Source organism: Panthera onca, chromosome B1 (assembly GCF_046562875.1).
Source record: "Panthera onca isolate mPanOnc1 chromosome B1, mPanOnc1 haplotype 2, whole genome shotgun sequence".
Classification (NCBI taxonomy): Eukaryota; Metazoa; Chordata; class Mammalia; order Carnivora; family Felidae; genus Panthera; species Panthera onca.
Window position 1 is genome coordinate 131,950,820 of NC_138342.1, and position 20,168 is coordinate 131,970,987.

General features: G+C 35.8%; 1 protein-coding gene across 1 annotated transcript; it reads left to right on the forward strand.

Annotated features, from left to right (window-relative positions):
- The first annotated feature begins 1,853 nt into the window (after positions 1-1,853).
- Positions 1,854-9,467, forward strand: FGB (fibrinogen beta chain). The gene is made up of 9 exons (XM_078445673.1): positions 1,854-1,949; positions 4,276-4,285; positions 4,518-4,720; positions 5,201-5,384; positions 6,340-6,567; positions 7,099-7,212; positions 7,569-7,694; positions 8,168-8,453; positions 9,068-9,467. The coding sequence occupies exons 1-9, from the start codon at positions 1,878-1,880 to the stop codon at positions 9,297-9,299; spliced, it is 1,455 nt and encodes a 484-aa protein (XP_078301799.1). The 5' UTR covers positions 1,854-1,877; the 3' UTR covers positions 9,300-9,467.
- The last annotated feature ends 10,701 nt before the right edge of the window (positions 9,468-20,168 follow it).

The following is a 20,168-nucleotide window of genomic DNA, read 5'->3' on the forward strand; positions in this document are numbered from 1 at the left end:
ATTTGCTTTTATGGTTAGATGTGTATTCTTCTAAGAAAAATTAAAACTAAGCTAGTCTTAAAATACAGTATTTACTCAGTACTAGTACATGGGACACAAATTTGAAAAAATCCAGTGAAGTAGTTCACTTAATTTAAACTCAATACTGAGATTCATAAATTTGAGTTAAAAGAAACTTGGGAATGTAACCTATGGGAATGTAACCAAGAGAAGAAAATAATTTAGTGAGTCTCGAGCCATTATCAAGAATCTGCTTCCAAGCATGGTTTATAGGTAAGGAATTAAGAGGTACAAACCTGCATTATAATTTTTTTAATGTTTATTTTTCAGAGAGAGACAGACAGAATGAGTGGGGGAGGGGCAGACAGAGAGGGAGACACAGAATCTGAGGCAAGCTCCAGTCTCTGAGCTGTCAGCACAGACCCCAACACAGGGCTTGAACTCATGAATCATGAGATCATGACCTGAGCCGAAGTCGGACACTTAACCAACTGAGCCACCAGGGATTCCCTAAACTTGCATTATAAACTAAATAAGTCATGGGGATGAAAAGTACAGCATAGGGAATAGAGTCAGTAATACTGTAATAATGCCTATGGTGACAGGTGATTGCCGTGGTATTTCCTAAGGTATGGAATTGTAGAATCACTATGTCATACACCTGAAACTAATATATTTTATGTCAACTATACTTCACCAAAAATATACTCTCCTGATCCAGACCTGGATAACCTACTATCTTTCAAATAAAATCATTTTTCAAATATCTTGAGAATGTTTCACTTTCCATAACCCCCCCCCCCCCCCATACACAGAAAATGCCATAAAGCAACACATTTGATGGGATTTGTGTTCTTGACTTTGAGTTCCCCACTGATTCTTGTAAGAATTGCTAATCCTGATTGCAACAAATAAATAGAAAGATAAGAGACTTGGATTTGGTGGCTTACAGAAAATATTGAAAGCAAATGGACCACATTTATTATTTGGGCCGCTATTTGAAATAGATGTATGAAGCCTTCACTAATGGTAAAATAACATTGTTTTTATAAACAATATAATATACTATAAAGTATATATAATGTAATATAAAAAATAAAGTGTTAATTACGTATCCAATCACAATAATAATGCTTTGGTTTAGGAATCTTTATTAATTATTTTAACGGTGTTTTGAATTGTGTGAACATTTTAATTTATATTAATAAAGGAAAACATGTGGGAAGAGGGGAGAGCAAAAAGAAAAGATGGTATTTTCTTTTTGATATTTGTTTATCAGAGCATAAGGCATGAGTTCTAATATTCCTAATCTGATTAATGTCTCAAAGAAAGGATAAACACATGGTGATATACTATTATTCTTAATTTATTGGCCTCTTTTAAAACTCAATTACGTGATTGCTTCAAAGCATAAACATTTGTATACTTTTAGAGAAGTCACAGTTTTAGTGGATTCCTTGCGGGTAGGTCCAAATTTTTTGGTTGGATTAAAAATACTTATTTCTTCACACATTCTTTGTGAGCCTCTGCAGCATGCACATTAATTTACAGGAAAGGTGATACACATCTCTTTCAGGAATGCCCTAATTTTCCCTCGTATTGTCCAATTAAATGAATTGAAATACCCTGGTGTTTCTAAATTCAGCCGGCAGAGAATAGTTTTATGACAAGTAAATAAGTCTTGCTGGGAAGATGTTGCTTAAGTGATAAAATGGTTCAGCCAACAGGTGAACCAACAAATTAAATATTAACTAAGGAGGGTAACCATTTCTAAAATCCTACCTAACAAAGGCTTCAGCTATATATAGGATTGAAGATCTCCCAGTTAAGTCCATAAGTAAGGGACAATTTCTTGGAGCTTCTAAAAGTTTAAAACCATGAAGAATCTAATACTGCTACTACTGTGTGCTTTTATTATTAAGTCACAAGCTATTGATTACTATGATGAGGTGACTATTTAAAAATTATTATATTATTACTAATATTATTAATATAAAATATAACAACATAATCATATGTGAATATCTTAACGAAATTAACATTGATTTTAGTTCTGAAATTGAAGTGGGACCCATTTTATTTAAAGAATGTTACATAGTATTTCTTACATAAAAACAAAATAATGATTTCTTGTTTTCTTGTTTATCTATATCTTCCCAGGGAGAAGACAAAGCTGTGGTAAGATTGTTTTTCTCACTTGTTACCCTGAGTACTGTGATTTTCATTTAGTTCTAGCAACACATTATTACAATTATGAGGACAAATCTAAGAATTTTGAAGACTATAAAAAAATGAAAAAGCAGTATTTTAAAAGAAAAAAGCTGTGGTAGCTTACTCTTTGGTGAAGGAAAGTAATATATAGCTCCTGAAATTACTGGCAACTTCTGAATGAAAATTATAAATGAATCTAAAAGCAGAATAGACCAAATACAGTGATAGAAAATGAAATGATTGTTTTTTTCAAGTGTGCAAATCTAAGTCATAAGTAGTATTTATTATTACTAATAGTTATGAAACACATAGCTCAGTATAATTTATTTATTCGTAGAACAGTTTTTCTTTAACTACTATCTCTGCTGTTTTCTTTCTCTTGGTTTGAAGATAACAGATATACAGAAATGCATTTAGGGAGATAACTATTTAAAGAATTTTAATTGTGTTCTCAAATGAATTATGATCAAATTTCTTGCGCACAACATAGTATGTCACACTAAAAATAAGAGTAAACTTCAAGGAAGGGATTTGTTTGCAACATTTGTTGAATTTGAGGGGAACCTAAGTTGTTTTAATTATCAAAGTATACAGATAAAGAGATACTTGTCTGGTTAATTGCATTAGCTAAGAAGAATGGAAAGAATGTATAAGAGTAAACTTTTGTAATACCTAGCTAAGCACTTTTACATTTCTACTCATCAGCTAATCCTTACAGAGATAGTTTACTAGTTTAAGCTCCAAAGTGGATTTTCTAGTTTCAGTTATTTCACTGAGTGATCTTCATGAACCCCAATATCCATATAATTTCTTTAAATATTTTTAATTCCTTTTCTCTAGTAAAGCTAGATGGTCAATGCTCTCTCTCCAATGGCACCCTGAAATAGAAAGAAAATATTTTTCTTCTGTTATAATTTGATTTGTAATAAACAGGTGAATCACATTTCATAATATTCCTGGTAGAACAGACCAGCTCTGGGACCTCATGAAATATGTATATTTTCCCCAAATCCTCACATGTTATTATTTTTATTGCAATTACACATACTCGGATACCTATGATGATTATGCAGGGGGATTCGGAGCCAACTTGCCTGGGTTTAAAGCCTAGCACACTCACACTAAATGTTAAGTGCTATTGTAACTTAATGAATAAATGACAGCAAAATTCAAAATAGAGTCATTGCGTGACTTCTAGGCTCACTGAATAGCTGGAGAGCTTAGTCTTTTCATCAAATATAGTCTTTGTTAATTTGTAATTAAGCCCCCCAAAGTATAATTGCTGACAAAGACCACATGGCAATTTAGTTAATCCAAGCAAACACTTTTATACTGCATTGCATATTTTCCACCTCATTATGTTTTAAGGTAATATTCTTTAAGTTAGCAAATAATTTTAGTCGCATGCCTTGAGAATTATTTTAAATATGAGAAAATTATGATGTTTGATAAAGAAATCATGTAGGAATTTCATGAGAATGGTATAAGAAATAATTTTGTTGATATAAGATAAGGTTAGGATTGGAATTAGTATAGGAAAAGCCATTTAAACTATAGTATCTACTGTGTGTTTGCAGTAGAAATAATGAGTACTTACTATGTGTCAGGAACTCTTTGGAGAGTGTGAGATGCAATGTCATTTAATCTTTACAATCATCTTAGACAGCAGATACTCTTATTATCCCTATTTTACAGATAAGGAAACTAGAGCACAGAAAAAATAACTTGCCCAAGATTGGATAGCTAGTAAGTGGTAGGGTCAAGATTTGAACCCCAGCAGTCTGGCTCCAGAAGACCTTAGTCCTCTTCAAACACGTTAGCCTCAAAGATTGTCTGATTACAAATAAATCCAAAATAAATTTCACTTTTTAAAAAAATCTGTATTACCTCTTAAATATTGTTATATAAGATTTAGGTAAATTGATCGTCTAATTCATAAAAATTGAAAGTGGGAAAATAATTAACAATAATTACAGGAATTTAGTAATCCAAATAGCTTGAGAAAATTCCTCCTGACAGTGTAGATTTCTTACTATTTTATGTATTCCAGTGTATAGGTTTCAGGAATCTGATGTCATCGCTCTTCATAATCTGATGCAGCTTTATTTTAAGACCTCTTTTTAAAAACTCCCTCAGGTATAATACTTTTCACGCAGTTTTTCTATTGTTACCGAAGAGACCAACGACTAACCAGTTGATGGACCTTAAAGCAACCATTAATTATGTGATAACCTAATTTATGAAATGAGAGTATTGGAATCGTTACATCTCAAATCTTTGATAACACTTTACATTTATTTCTGCCTGGTTCCCCAAGGGTTTTGTGGATGCCCGTGGTCATCGGCCCCTCGACAAGAAGAGGGAAGAGGCTCCCAGCCTGAGACCTGTCCCACCACCCGTTAGTGGAGGTGGCTATCGGGCTCGACCAGCCAAAACAGTGGCCAGCCAAAAGAAAATAGAAAGAAAAGCCCCTGATGCTGGGGGCTGTCTTCATGCTGACCCAGACCTGGTGAGTGCATCAGTGTTTCTTGTCGGAATGGGTCTCCCATGCAGAGAAAGCCTATGTTCATTATGGTTTCCTAATGTTGCCTTGACCCCCATTATTATCATTATTTTGTTTCGTTATTTTGGAAATAACTACAAAACTTACTGGGCCTTGGGATAAGGGCTCCTTTCTAGTCCTCTTTAGTTTGAGCCTGAGATTGTGAATGAGGTACATGGATGTTGTTTTTAGCTTTGTGTTTTGCCCACCTCATTTGTTCAAGTGGTAAAATTTTCACAGCCCTACTTATTTTTTCTGTGGTAAGTACTAATTTTACTCTTCAGAGGACTATGATGATGACTCTAGAATTTCTGGACTTACATAACAGAAAATGAAATTGCAAGTTTTTATATTGGCTCGTGATATTATTGCATTTTCACTATGTGGTATTTTCACAAATACCTGTAATCCGAATCCTCTAATGCCTGCCATTTTCTTTGTTTGCAGGGAGTGTTGTGTCCTACAGGATGTCAGTTGCAAGATACTTTGGTAAAACAGGAAAGACCAATCAGAAAAAGTATAGAGGAGTTAAATAATAATGTGGAGTCTGTGTCCCAGTCCTCTTCTAGCACCTTTCAGTATATAACACTGCTAAAAGACATGTGGAAAAACAGGCAGAAACAAATAAAAGGTAGGTATCCTGTGTTTTATGTTTGATTCTGCTCTAAAATTGGAACTTGTTTGACTGCATGGGAATGCATGATTCTGAGAAGATGAACCTTTCTAGATTAGCTTAAGTAGCAGTCTACTGCTTTCAGTATGAGCCTGAATACCCTCCGGTTCTCACTTAGGCCCCTTTACCTCCCACTTGTCATATAAGCATGATTCAGCACTTATTCTCAGCTAGAATCATTTTGTGTAGAAAAAAAAAATCTCTGTGAGTCCTTATTTTTATTCTAGAAGAAACTTGTGAATCAGAAGGCAATATTCAGAGCAAAATTTAGCACTTATAGATTTAATACTTCAGGTTTTGAATACAAAAGGGTAATCTATGGCATACTCAATTGTGTTGCAGGTAATGCTACCAGATCTTTGAATCTTGAGATCTGAATGCTCTTGAGTGCTTGAGATCTGAATCTTGAGTGCTCTTGGCTGGGTGGTAGGAATAAGCTAGTGAGTAAGACTGGCGTAGGCATTTCAATGAGTAACTTATCTAAATTTGGGCATTTTTCAAAGGTATCATGACATTCCTCTTGTAAATTTCAAGGCTCTAGTGTACTTTTGTGAGATGGATAAGTAAATCAAGGGTATCCAATCCATATGATGTTGAACTTCTGAGATGGAAGGTCTAAATACTGCTTTCTCCTTTTTTCCTCACCAGAGAAATAAAGAACCTATTGGATTCATTATTAGGCAGAATCTTTAGCTTATACCTAAGGTAAATTACTAATACAGCAACTAGACTTTATGTTAATTTGTATGTCATGGGCCGAATAATTTCCCCTAAGTACAACTGCATATCATGATTTCTCTGCAGCTATTAGTTTATTCTCAGAAAATTGAAATTACAACTGTATGGATGAATACACCTAGTTTTTTTATCAGAAGAAAATGCTCATCACTCCTACATAATTTCATTTTTCCAGAAAATGAAAATGCAATAAATGAGTACTCCTCAGAGCTGGAAAAGCACCGACTGTATATAGACGAGACTGTGAACAGCAATATCCCAATCAACCTTCGTGTGCTCCGTTCAATCCTGGAAAACTTGAGAAGCAAAATACAAAAATTAGAATCGGATGTCTCAGCTCAGATGGAATACTGCCGCACCCCATGCACAGTCAGTTGCAATATTCCTGTGGTGTCTGGCAAAGGTAACTAATTAATAAACATATTTCTAGAAAGTTCCAGAAGAACAAACACTCTAAAAATATGAGGTAACTTTAAAAAGCTTAGTGGCTTTTCCCCAACAAATCCTAATGACGTTAGAGCACATCATGAGGATATCCCTACCGTGCTGTGTTCAGACATAGCCTAATGTATTCGCCAATTTTTGATGAACAGGTTGTAGTGCAATGATGGTGGTAGCTCCACTTGACTAATGCACGTGCTTGCTTGGATAGATGGAAGAATGTAGGTGGATGTGGGTGTTTCTCCTTACCAATGTGTTCTGGAAGGTTCTGTATATCCTAGGACAAAGAAGGTGGAGAAGGGCTTTTCTCATTCCCTAGAACTCAAAACTGATGTTTCAAGGATGATTCAATTTCTACAACTTCTTCTCAAATGTCTGAAATAAAGCATTCCTCAGTAACTTATGTAATCAGTTATCTTACACAATTGATGACTAAAGACCAAGAAATTATGTTGTAGTTCCCTGAATATAGTATGTTATCTTATGTTTGCAGAATGTGAGGAAATCATCAGGAACGGAGGTGAAACATCTGAAATGTATCTCATTCAGCCTCACAGTTCTATCACACCATACAGAGTATACTGTGACATGACCACAGAGAATGGAGGTAAGTATTTGATGATGGTTGACCTATCATGCTGTAATTATTTTGATGCCATAGAATGCCAAGAAATAAAACCTAGCTTGACATAACTAACAATGATCCATTTGATTTGGAATTCATCCTGATATTTTAAAGGTTATAAAATATCTATGATTCACAATTTGGAGTGAGATAAAGCATTTGCAGTCTTCAAAGACTTTAAGTTTTCCATTCATATTTATTTCCTTATTGTACACATTTTGAAGCACTAAACATAGCTGGGCATAAAATAAATTAAATAGATGAGGAATTTAGACATTCTCCTCAAAGTGAGATTGTTGTCGGTTAATAGATGCTATTTTTGTTTCTTTCAACCAAAGGATGGACAGTAATTCAGAATCGTCAAGATGGTAGTGTTGACTTTGGCAGGAAATGGGATCCATATAAACAAGGATTTGGAAATATTGCAACTAATGCAGATGGGAAAAAATACTGTGGTGTACCAGGTAAAACTGGGAGTACAAAAATAAAATCATCCTTGGGTAAAAATTTTTTTTTTTCATTACAAAAAAAACATGGCTTTGGGAGTCTGTTTTTGGGAGTTTTAGGAGGTTAAGAAGAGTTTACAAAAAGAATGTGAAAGTTAAAGATAAGGGAAGAAAAACAGTTTTTATTTTATTTTTGTTAAATGTTTATTTATTTTCAAAGAGAGAGAGTGTGTGTGACTGCACAAGCACCCATACACACACACTCGCACACACACATGTCAGGGAGGGGCAGAGAGAGAGGGAGAGAGAATTCCAAGCAGGCTCCCCACTGTGAGCCCAGAGCCTGCCTGACCCGGGGCTCAATCTCACGACCTGAGCCTAATTCAAGAGTCAGATGCTTAACCAACTGAGTCACCCAGGCACCCCGAAAGGCAGTTTTTCATTTCCAAACGTTTTATTTCTATTGAGGCTTTACTCTATTTTTCCTTTAGGTGAGTATTGGCTCGGAAATGATAAAATTAGCCAGCTTACCAACATGGGTCCCACAGAACTTTTGATTGAAATGGAGGACTGGAAAGGAGATAAGGTGAAGGCACTCTATGGAGGATTCACCGTACAGAACGAGGCCAACAAATACCAGCTCTCAGTGAACAAATATAAGGGAACAGCTGGCAATGCCCTCATAGAAGGAGCCTCTCAACTGGTGGGAGAGAACCAGACCATGACCATTCACAACAGCATGTACTTCAGCACGTACGACAGGGACAATGATGGCTGGTATGTATTGTGTTTTTCCCTCCTGCTTTAAAAGTCACTATGGATGTTGTTATTAGAGTCATTAATGATAGCTCATGTTATTAATAGCTATCATTTCTTGGGCCCCTACTGTGTGTTAGCCACTGTAGGAAGCTCTTTATCTATCACTCTAAGATAATTCCACTATCAGGTTGCTATTATTATTCTCACTTTACAGATGAAGTGCAGAGAGATTCAGTAATTGACTGAAAGTTATACAACTATAAAATATGGAACTGGAACGAGAGCACATTCCCTTTACATAGTGAGCGTTTAGATACATTTCTGTATCTATATATTCTCAAGTGTATATTGAAACCTCCATTTTGTTTTCCAGGGTTCTCTAACACTGAGGCGGCTGAAAGCTGTCATGTCAGTTTAAAGAAACAAATACAGATGGACTTGTCACATAGGCCCAGTTCTCTCCCTTTCTTGTTGTAGGGCGGGGAAGACATTTTGTGTGCTAGTGTGACTTTGCTTACAGAACCAGCGTATAACTTGAAGGATCACTGTACGCGGCACTCTTCTGAGGGCACTTTGCAAAGAATTTACTTGACAGCACTGCAGTTCTAATAACCCCAAACATTTTCTTTCAGGATAACTGCAGATCCCAAAAAACAGTGTTCTAAAGAGGATGGTGGCGGATGGTGGTATAATAGATGCCACGCAGCCAATCCAAATGGCCGATATTACTGGGGTGGACATTACAGCTGGGACATGGCGAAACACGGCACAGATGATGGAGTTGTATGGATGAACTGGAAGGGGTCCTGGTATTCAATGAAGAAGATGTCTATGAAGATCAGACCCTTCTTCCCACAGCAATAACCCCCAAAACATAGATTTTTATTCTTCTATATGTAATAACATTTTTGTATATTATGTCATTGGAATATGCTTTCACACATTATATCCCTCTAAAACTATCAAAAGGTCGTGAGTGTGACTTTTTGGGAAAAAGTATTTAGGCTAAATGACATTAAAAATAGCACACGAGTTATTTTTGTATTCTTCCTTTGTATTTCTCACCGAGGAGTAACTAAAACAGTAATTGTGAACACTGTTCATAATTTCAATTTCAGTTGTGGAAAGTTTCAAATTAGGAAGAGGAATTTTCTATCCTTGTTGTAGAAAAGGTATTAGGCGAACTAAAAAGTTATGTTCAAAAGCCCACTTTAATACTATTTGTTTATATAAGATCCGTCACAAAAAAAACTTTCAAAAAGACTTATTAGTTAAACTAGTCATTGTTGCAAATAAATTATTCTTACTTTGTAATCCACATGATCAATGAATTAGGCTTTGAACCTGGAAGAAAAGAGAAGCAATCACAACTTTGAGCAGCTAGCAAACTGGCACTGAACACATGAAGATTCAAAATCTCACTCTGCACCATGGGAAAACCACTACGCTGCCCCTTAGCTAGACTTTGGGATCAGAGATCCCAAGAGGACGATGAGGGTCTGATATTCATCAATTGGTTTTTGGGAGGAAGAGTGGGGTAGGAAGCAGCAGTTGCCTATTGTCCCTGGAAATTATGCCTACTGACATCAATTGGATGTTTGTTTTTTTCCATGATAACACCGGAACTAAAGTAGAAGTGGGTTTTGTGTTCTTTCTACTTCTTCCCAAGAAATGAGTATATCAACTCAATGCTGCCTTTATCCTCTGTTCTCCCATCATTTCACTGCCCTGGGCAACCCTATGCCCCTAGACTCTCCTTCCCTAACGTAGCATCATTGCCACTGATTTTCACAGAAACTTATTGTCCCATAGCTCAGCCTCTTAACCTTTGCATCTAAGCAGAGGTTATTAATTTTTTATCACAGAAATGCTGTCCCTGTTTTGATTCCTCATCAAATCCAATTTCAACTTTTACCTGGTTTCCCTGCCGTAGGTTCTGTCTCACCCCTACCTGTACTCTATCTGTTACTCTGCCATCACATAGAGTGTCCTAAAATTGGAAATTCTGACCAAGTTACCTCCCTGCTTAATGTCAGCTTTGTGTAATCTAAATGTTCAAATCCAAATTCCTTGATTTGGGGTGAAAATGGTTTGCTACTTGGTCCCAGCACTTTCTCCTGCTCCCTTCACTGCACATCTACATTCTTGTCACAGTGAATTTTCCACCATTCCAGAGAAGGTCAGGCCCTTTTATATTATGCTGCCATTATTAATAGCATTTTTCTCCCAACGCTATCTGACAATTTACTGTTCATTTTTTAAGCCTCACTTTAACTGCAATTTCTGTTTTATATACCTTTCTCTTTTACTAATCATGAGCTCTTATTCACCTTTGATTCCAGAATCACCAGCCTGTCAGAAAGCACGATTTTCATAAATTCATAAATCGTGGATGACTAAATCCACTGATTATCAAGATCTTGGATAACCCTCCCCCCACTTTTTCGTATAGAACCCATTTTCTAATAAAGTCACATGCAGAAACTACACATGGGAAATATTTGAAAGTAGAATTTAAAAATAAATTTTTAACGTTTATTTTTATTTTGAAAGAGATAGAAAGAGCAAGCTGGGGAGGAGTTGACAAAAAGGGAGACTGAATACCAAGCAGGCTCCCTGCTGTCAGCTTAGAGCCCGATGCAGGACTCGAACTCCTAAACCCTGAGACCATGACCTGAGCTGAAATTGAGTCAGATGTTTAACTGACTGAGCCACTCAAGTGCCCAGAAGTAGAACTTGTGCAGCAAGGCTGAGTATAGCAAAAGTCCATCGAATCAAGGATTGGAAGATGGCAAGAGCCCAATCCGAGGGCAGTATCCCTCAGACCTTTGCTCAACCCCTTACAAACTCACAGAAGATCTAATGAATAGTTAGAGCTTAAAGTAAAGCCACAGATTAAAAGAAAACCATTAAAGTAGACGATCTGATAGTCAATTCTTAGCTAATGTGCAAATAGCAGAAACACGGAGACCATTCCTGGGTGATGTGTAATATCTATTTAGAAAGAAGTAAGCTTTCTTAAGTTATCATTTGATAAGATATGCTACATATCTGATCTTGCCCATTCAAACATCACAATTTTGAACATAATACAAAGGAAGTGTCCACAAGTTAAAATATACAAAACAGTTTCAAAAAAGACTAACTAATGACTTTTATGAAGATAATTAAAAAAAAAACTGGTTGGAAATTATTAATCCCATGCTGTGGCATGAGAACTATAATATATTTTCTTATATATTCAAGACTGAAATTATATAAAAAAAACTAGGAAGGATATATGTACTTGGGACGTCAACTTCCAGTTCCTCTGCATTTTAGGAACCAAGAAAAAAAGCTAACCAATGTAACTGACAAATTGTCTATTACACTGAGCACAGATTTTTCCACATGGGCCAAAAATGAAGGTATTTATTTATTTAGTTAGTTATATTTTTTAATATGAAGTTTATTGCCAAAAATGAAGGTTAATGTGACACACCACCAGCTGCAGCAACTTAGTTGATGTTGTTGTTTCACTTTTACTCACCAAACATTACGTACGCTTATTTAAAATACAGATATCCTGGGGTCAATTCAGAGTTATTACATCAGAGTCTCTACATGGGAAAAGCCTCGGAGTCTGTATTTTTAAATAAATGTCCCCAATAGATTCTGATCCCTGGCTGGAGTTTTAGAATGACTGATACAGTCTGCGTTTGCATTTTTGCCTGAGACTCCCATCATTTTCATGGAGCCTTTCTTTCACCCAAATGATGACCATGAGGCGATATTTAGGACGAGTAGCCATCTTTGAAATTATTGTGATTTTATAGGTGGCCAACGCCTGTGTTTAAAACTTGACTTGGGTTTAAACAACACAGTCTCTAAAAGCTGGAAGCATTATTTCTACTCTGATGTCTTTCAGCTCTAGTGATTCTCGGCATTCGACTTTTAGTTTTTTCCAGTGCAGAAACAGCTTAAAAATGCTACCTACCATTTGTACACAGAGCTGAAATTGATTTTCTGAATTCTATCCCTCCCCATACTGGGGCATGTTGATGCTCCCTGCTTGAGCTTCCACTGTTGCTCAACTCAGCACAAAAGCACAATGTGTTGGTGCATAATTATGGCTAAACCAGCAAATGGAACAATTTCTGTTTATTTTAACAACGTTGACTGTGGTTTTATGTAATTAAAATAGTATGCATTATCTGAAGAAATTTGGGGAAATATAGGAAAAGTAGAACCACTTATAATCTCAACACTAATAGGAAAACAGCTATTATCTTAGTTTATGTTTTTCTTGTTATCCTGTAAATGTGCTAGCCTCGAATTTTTTACCTTGTGTCATGGAAGATGTTCCATGTTACTTAATATTCTTCTATAATGTTATTTTTCTATAATATTCTATATAATAGATTATATAATATTCCATCATCTGAATGGACTCTAATGTTTTAAGCAAGTCCCTGTCACTTAAAATTTAGATTCTTCTGACCTTTTTCTAATAAAGATAATTCTGAAATTAACATCCTTCTACATAACCTTATTTTGCATATATATAATCTGTATTCTATATGATACATATAGAATAAATTTTTAGAAGCAGATTATCTGGAGGAAATAAAGGGGTTGACATTGTAAAGGTTTTTAAAATATATATATATATATATATATATATATTGCCAAGTAACTCTCCAGAAAAATGGTATCAATTTACCTTTGGCAGACAGAATTACAGGTGTTTGTTTTTATTTTTCTTCTCCCTTACTAACGCTGAATGTTGTAATTAAAACTTTGATAATTGCTTTAATTTTCATATCTTAATTCCTAGAGCAAGTAAGAGATTTTTTAAATGTTTAATGATCAGTTGTCCATCTTCTTTTGAGAGTTACTTTTCATGTCTTTTCCCTAATGTTAATTTTCTTGTAGCGTAAATCACCCTTTATATGAATTCTTAACGATTCTTTATGTGTGTAGGATAGCAGTCAGGAACATGATACTACCCTCTATTTATTCAAATATTTTATTTCCTAAGTGATTAGTCTGAGAGAGTCGTATGCAAATAGTCTTACTGGAACTAATATTAACCACTTTCTCTCCTTCTCCCAACCAAGCTGTGACCAACAGGCAATATGTTTTCTGTTTTGTTTTTTGACTGAATTATATTCATTTCTCCAAAAACTGTTTATTTTGAAAAGTTTCATTCTTACAAAAAAATTGCAAGGATAGTTTAATGAATACCTCTATGTCCTTCACCTAGATTCACCAATTGTTTGCTACATTTGCTTTATCTCTCAAAAGGAGATACTTCTAAGCAGTTTTGTAATAGCTTATGTAGGCCTGTGATCTTGAGGTCATAGACCTATTGTAGACAGAATCAAAGGTAGATTTAGCAAATATTTTCCAGAGTGCTATGTTGCAACCACTTTCAGCAATGAGCTGAAGAAGAGGGGCACCAGTGTTCAGTAACTGAACATTTCTTAGCTTAAACCTGGAAGGTCATCTTAAATTTTTTTACCAACGTGGTTTTCGAGTGTTGCTTTCACGATGTGGAAATGGAAGACATATTTTCCAGCTCTTGTATATCGTTCATTTGAATCTCTTCCCCAGGTGCAAATTCCTCACCATATTACTCCCCTCTATGATGTTTCAGGCCCTTGCCATCCCCACCCCCAATTCACTAAGGATTTTTCTCCATAAATGAGATTTACAAAGTACTTGAAATTCAATTAAAAAGAGTATATAAATGAATTAATAAATGCATGAATAAATAGATAAAGAATGATATCCCCAAAATGGTTTCTGTGCAAATTTCATTACCTACAAGCAACTTGTACAATATTCATGGCTACCAAATTCTAAATGGTGCTACTTCTTAAGCTGTTTCAGCAAATAGTAGATGTTGTATTATGTTACTCAAGCATAAAAAAAATCTTTAGTTTATGATTTTTGCATTCTGCTTGAACTTATATTAATATGCTGTCCTTTTCTTTTAGACTTTTCTATTTGAGGTTAGTGAACTTCCCTAGATCGATCTTGTCCTGATTCACCAGCTGCATCGCTAGTGTCTGCTAACTAAACTGGAAATGTAAGGGGAGCCCATGACAGAGTAGAATTATGTCAAAAATAACACTGGGGAAATAATTAAAATTACACGGTATATATAATCAAGTTGACCCTTGAACAATGCAGGGGCTAGGAGCTCAGACCACCACACAATAGAAAACCCAAGTTTAACTTTCAACTCTCCAAAAACTTAATTACTAATAGCCTATTTCTTTTTTTTAAATTTTGTTAAATGTTTACTTATTATTTTTGAGAGAGACAGAGACAGAATGCGAGTGGGTTAGGGGTAGAGAGAGAGACACACACAGAATCGGAAGCAGGCTCCAGGCTCTGGGCTGTCAGCACATAGCCTGATGCGGGACTCGAACTCACAAACTGCGAGATCATGACCTGAGCCGAAGTTGGACGCTCAACCGACTGAGCCACCCAGGCACCCCACTAATAGCCTATTTCTAACCAAAAACCTTACTGATAACATAAACAGTCAATTAGCACATATTTGGTATGTTATATGTGTTATATACTATACTATTACAATGAAGTAAACTGAATAAAATATTACTAAGAAAATCATAAAAAAATATTTACAGTACCGTACCATAAAAGATCCACATGTAAGTGGACCTGCTCAGTCCAAACCTGTGTTGTTCAAGGATCAACTGTACTCCCATGTTTATCATGTTAAACTACAATATCATCATCCTAGAACTGATAATAAATGCTGTGTGGAACTTAGGTGGTTTAAGCCTGTAAGAATATTCTTGTGAGTTCATTCCCAGATGTGCTCCTTATCATCACGTTATTTAATCTTCCTAAATGACTATTTCTCACTAGAAAAATCAACTTATAAAATGTTCTCACCTTAATTAGAGAAACTCTAGTAATTATTGACCAAAAGTATTCCAGGGGCGCCTGGGTGGCTCAGTTGGTTAAGCATCCGACTCAGTTTCATTTCAGGTCATGATCTCAGTTTGTGAGTTCGAACCCTGCATCAGATTCTCTCTATCATGAGATTTTCTCTATCCCTCACTCTCTGCCCCTCCTCTACTCTCTCTGTCTCTCAAAATAAATAAACTTAAAAAAAAATTTTAATAGAAAAAATAAAAATAAAAAATAAAAATAAATAAAATAAAATAAAATAAAAAATAAAAATAAAAATAAAATAAAATAAAATAAAATAAAATAAATAAAATAAAATAAAATGCACCCAGGTGACTCAGTCAGTTAAGTATCCAATTCTTGATATTGGCTCAGTTTGTGATCTCACAGTCATGGGATCAAGCCTTATGCCGGGTTTGCACTGAGCATGGAGCCTGCTTGAGATTTTCTCTCTCTCCCCCTCTCTCTCTGCCCCTCCCCCCATGTACGTGAGTGTATGTGCTCCCTCTTCTCAAAAATAAATGAATTAAGGGGCGCCTGGGTGGCGCAGTCGGTTAAGCGTCCGACTTCAGCCAGGTCACGATCTCGCGGTCCGTGAGTTCGAGCCCCGCGTCAGGCTCTGGGCTGATGGCTCGGAGCCTGGAGCCTGTTTCCGATTCTGTGTCTCCCTCTCTCTCTGCCCCTCCCCCGTTCATGCTCTGTCTCTCTCTGTCCCAAAAATAAATAAAAAACGTTGAAAAAAAAATTTTAAAAATAAATAAATAAATGAATTAAAACAAAATTGTGCTTTAAAATTCATCTTTTATTTTAGGAAAGTTTTCTAAAGAAAGTGACGTGTAAAGATACCTAGGTAAATGTACAGAAAAAGGACTGGGAGTGATGACAATATTAATATTTGACAAGGTAGAATTCTTTTCTAAAAGGATGAAATAAGTAAAAAAATACTTTAATGATAAAAAGTACAATCCATGCAGAAGATCTAACAGTCATAATCTTTCATGTACTAGACAATAAAAGAACCAATCATACAAAGCAAAATTCCTAGAATACAAAGAGATCGCATACATATACGAAACCACAGACTAAGATCTTATTATGCACACACAGACGACCACATACAAAAATGTATGTTTATATAAGCATATGTACATGTAGATGTATGTATTTCAAAATATGATATAGAAATTACATAAAATAGGAAAATCTATAGAATGTTTAAATAATACCACCAATAAGCTTTTGATAATATTAGATTTCACAACCTACAAATGTAAAAGTATACATTCTTCTTTTTGCCTATGAAACATTCACAAGAATGAATATGTACTTGTCCAGGAAGAATGTCTTAAAAATTATAAAAGACTTGGAATTAAGTAATTGTTTAAACTAAATAGTTTATGAGATACATGGAAATTCATATTTAAAAGATGATTCACTAATTCCACATGAGATCCGGGTTATAGAAAAAAAAGAAAGATGACTCACCCTAACTCCCTAAAAGAGTAACTATTTAGAAATTAAGAAAGACCGTTGTAAAGCCCTAGAACAAACAAAAGAAGTAAAAATCTGAAAGTAAAATTTTTTGGCTTAAAAAAAAAAAAAATAAGTGGAGGGTAAGAAGGATAATACTTCACCAAAAGCTATACTTTAAAGATGAGCAAAGTGATAAAAGCACAGGAGAGTGTGTATATATATATATATATATATATATATGTGTGTGTGTGTGTGTGTGTGTATACACACATCAATTTGTTTTATTTATTTATTTATTTACTTTAAAGATGAGCAAAGTGATAAAAGCACAGGAGAGTGTGTATATATATATATATATGTGTGTGTGTGTGTGTGTGTGTGTGTGTGTGTGTATATACACACATCAATTTGTTTTATTCAACAAAATTGGCATTTCAATTCCACTGGCAAAGAATGTTTTTAATAACTGATCCCAGCATAACTGACTATCCGTCCATAAGAAAACAAAAGTAGACCTTCTTCATAACATATTAAAATAAATTCTAGCTAATTAAATATTTAAACGTAAAGAGAAAAACCGTAAAAATATTCGAAGAAACTTTTAAAACTTAACTGTATAATCTTGGAATAGGTGAGACATCCTGGAGTAGGGCAGGAAACACTACATACAGGAGCTCTGGCCTCAAGGAGTTCACAGTCTGGTGTCACAATAACGCAAACAAATATGTTAGAGTTAGGGGTCCACTGTGTTATTTTTGAGGTAGAAACAAGAGCTCTGAGGGCCCAGAGTAAAATTCCTGGCTCTATGTTCTAGGGTGGGCATTAGGGAAGAGTTCGCAGAAGGAACACTGTGAGCTGGATCTTTAAGGATAAAGGGGAGGCTTCTAGGCGGTGTATGCAAAGGAGCAGACTCATTAAAGGATCTGGTATTTCTGACACCAGTGAGAAATTCAATGCAATCCAAATGCAGTGAATGTAGATGTTGAAAAGAGACCAATTTGTGAAAGAGCTTATATGCAAAGCCAAGAAGTTTCAACTCAACCTCAAGGTAGGCTGTAAGCAGGAGTGCTTTATTTTTTAAAAGGTAACTTTGTGGAGAATGAATGAGCAAAGCCATGGTGGTAAAGGGAGAGGTTAAGAGATGGTTAAACAGCCCAAATTAGAAAAGATTAACTCAAGGGGCACATGGGTGGCTCAGTCAGTTAAGCATCAGACTTTCGATTTTGACTTATGATCTATTGGTTGTGAGATTGAGCCCTACATACAGCCTGCTTAAGATTCTTCTCTCTCTGGGGCGCCTGGGTGGCTCAGTCGGTTAAGTGGCCGACTTCGGCTCAGGTCATGATCTCGCGGTCCGTGAGTTCGAGCCCTGCCTGCGTCAGGCTCTGTGCTGACAGCTCAGAGCCTGGAGCCTGTTTCAGATTCTGTGTCTCCCTCTCTCTCTGACCCTCCCCCATTCATGCTCTGTCTCTCTATGTCTCAAAAATAAATAAATGTTAAAAAAAATTTTTTTTTTAAAGATTCTTCTCTCTCTCTCTCTCTCTCTCGAAAAAAAAAAAAAAAGATTAACTCAAGATACCATAAGAGCATAAAAGTGCTCTAAGAGTGGTCATTTTTAGAGTAGAAAAGGGTTTAGAAGTAGATTGGACACAAGAATTAAAAAGTGAAGCTGAGAAGGAGCTCAAGTTTTCTAGATTAGGAAGCTGGGGGTTAATGATGCCTCTGCTGGGACAAGAAATACAGAAGATGCAACAGGTTTTGATGAGAAGGTAATTAGTTCAATCTTTGACTGATGAGAAATATCTAACTGGAGGTGTTTGGTATGAGTTGAAGATATGGATATTAAAGGGCCAAAGTTTTAGACTAGGCTATATCATCAACCTATTGATGGTAATCGAAGCTACGGTGATTGTCAGGTCAACCAAGGAGAACATATACTCACGTAGAGAGTGAGAAAAGATGGGCTGGTTAAGACTTCTAATTGCCTACCTCAACATCTATTCTTCTGCTCCTCCTTATTAACAGAATCCTAATTTTAATTAGGATAGCCCTATAGGAAGCTAACAGTCAAGGTGTCTCAGCCTCTCCTGCACCTAGGTATGTCCATGTGACAGAGCTGTGGCTGGTGAGACATAAGTAAAAGTGCTGTATGGAACATCCAGGAAAGTTCCTTAAAAGAGAGAAGGTACTCCATTTCCCTTCTGTCTTTCCTCTGTCTTCCAGATTGCCACAGGACATGGTTTGACAGGACATGAGGTAAATTTGAAGATGAAAGCCATTTGTTAGGATGATGGCTTCCTGAAGATACTTAGGAGACATATTACTATATACTTTTTTGGGAATAAGAAATAAGTTTCTGTCTTATATAAGCCACATGCATCAAACCTAATCCCAACTGATAAAAATTAGTATTAATGTTACTGTAACAAGAAACTCCTACATTTAAGGAGTGGTTAAAGAAGGAATTGCCAGTTAAAAAGACTGAGAGGGGTTACTGGGTGGCTCAGTCAGTTGAGCTTTTGACTTCAGCTCAGGTCATGACCTCACCATTCATGGGTTCGAGCCCCTCGTCCAGCTCTGTGCTGACAACTCAGAGCCTGGAGCCTGCTTTGGATTCTGTGTCTCCTTCTCTCTCTCTGCCCCTCCCCTCTTGGTCTCTGTCTCTGTCAAAAATGAATAAACATTAAAAAAAAATTTTTTAAATAAAGAATAAAAACCAAAAATCAAGAGAAAAATGCAGATTGAAGAGGTAGGGTGGGGACAATAACAGCAGATGTTTAAAACATGTCAAGCAGGAGGAGGTTTGAATGTAGGATGTTAAATTTAGAACTACAAAGCCCTTGTTGACTTTAAAGAGAGAAATTTCAAGAAAGCAATAACAGTGAAAACCTAGTTGGGCTTCCATCGTGAATGAGAGTCAGAGGAACTAAATTAATATTTAATTTTGGGAATAAGGGAAATAGAGCAATAAGTTAAAGGCAAAATGGAAAAGAGATGCTTGGTGTCTTTTCTTACAACTAAACTATATCTCCAATGATCCATGATTCTGTTAATATTGGCCATTGTTTATTACATTAAAAGAGGTTACCCATTCTTTGCCAATAAACTCAAAGCCTTCAAAATGAAAGAGAAATGAATGGCCTTTTGCATTCAGAGTCACTTTCATTTGGGGACCTCTGTCCATAATAGTAGGACATTCTGGAAAATAAAATACTTCCTACTCTCAACTCAAATGCTAGGCATGCATATGTGTGAGTGTAAATGGGGCAGGTATAGAGGTGACATGGAACGCCCACATCTGAAATAAATGAAACTTCTTTTAATTCTTTT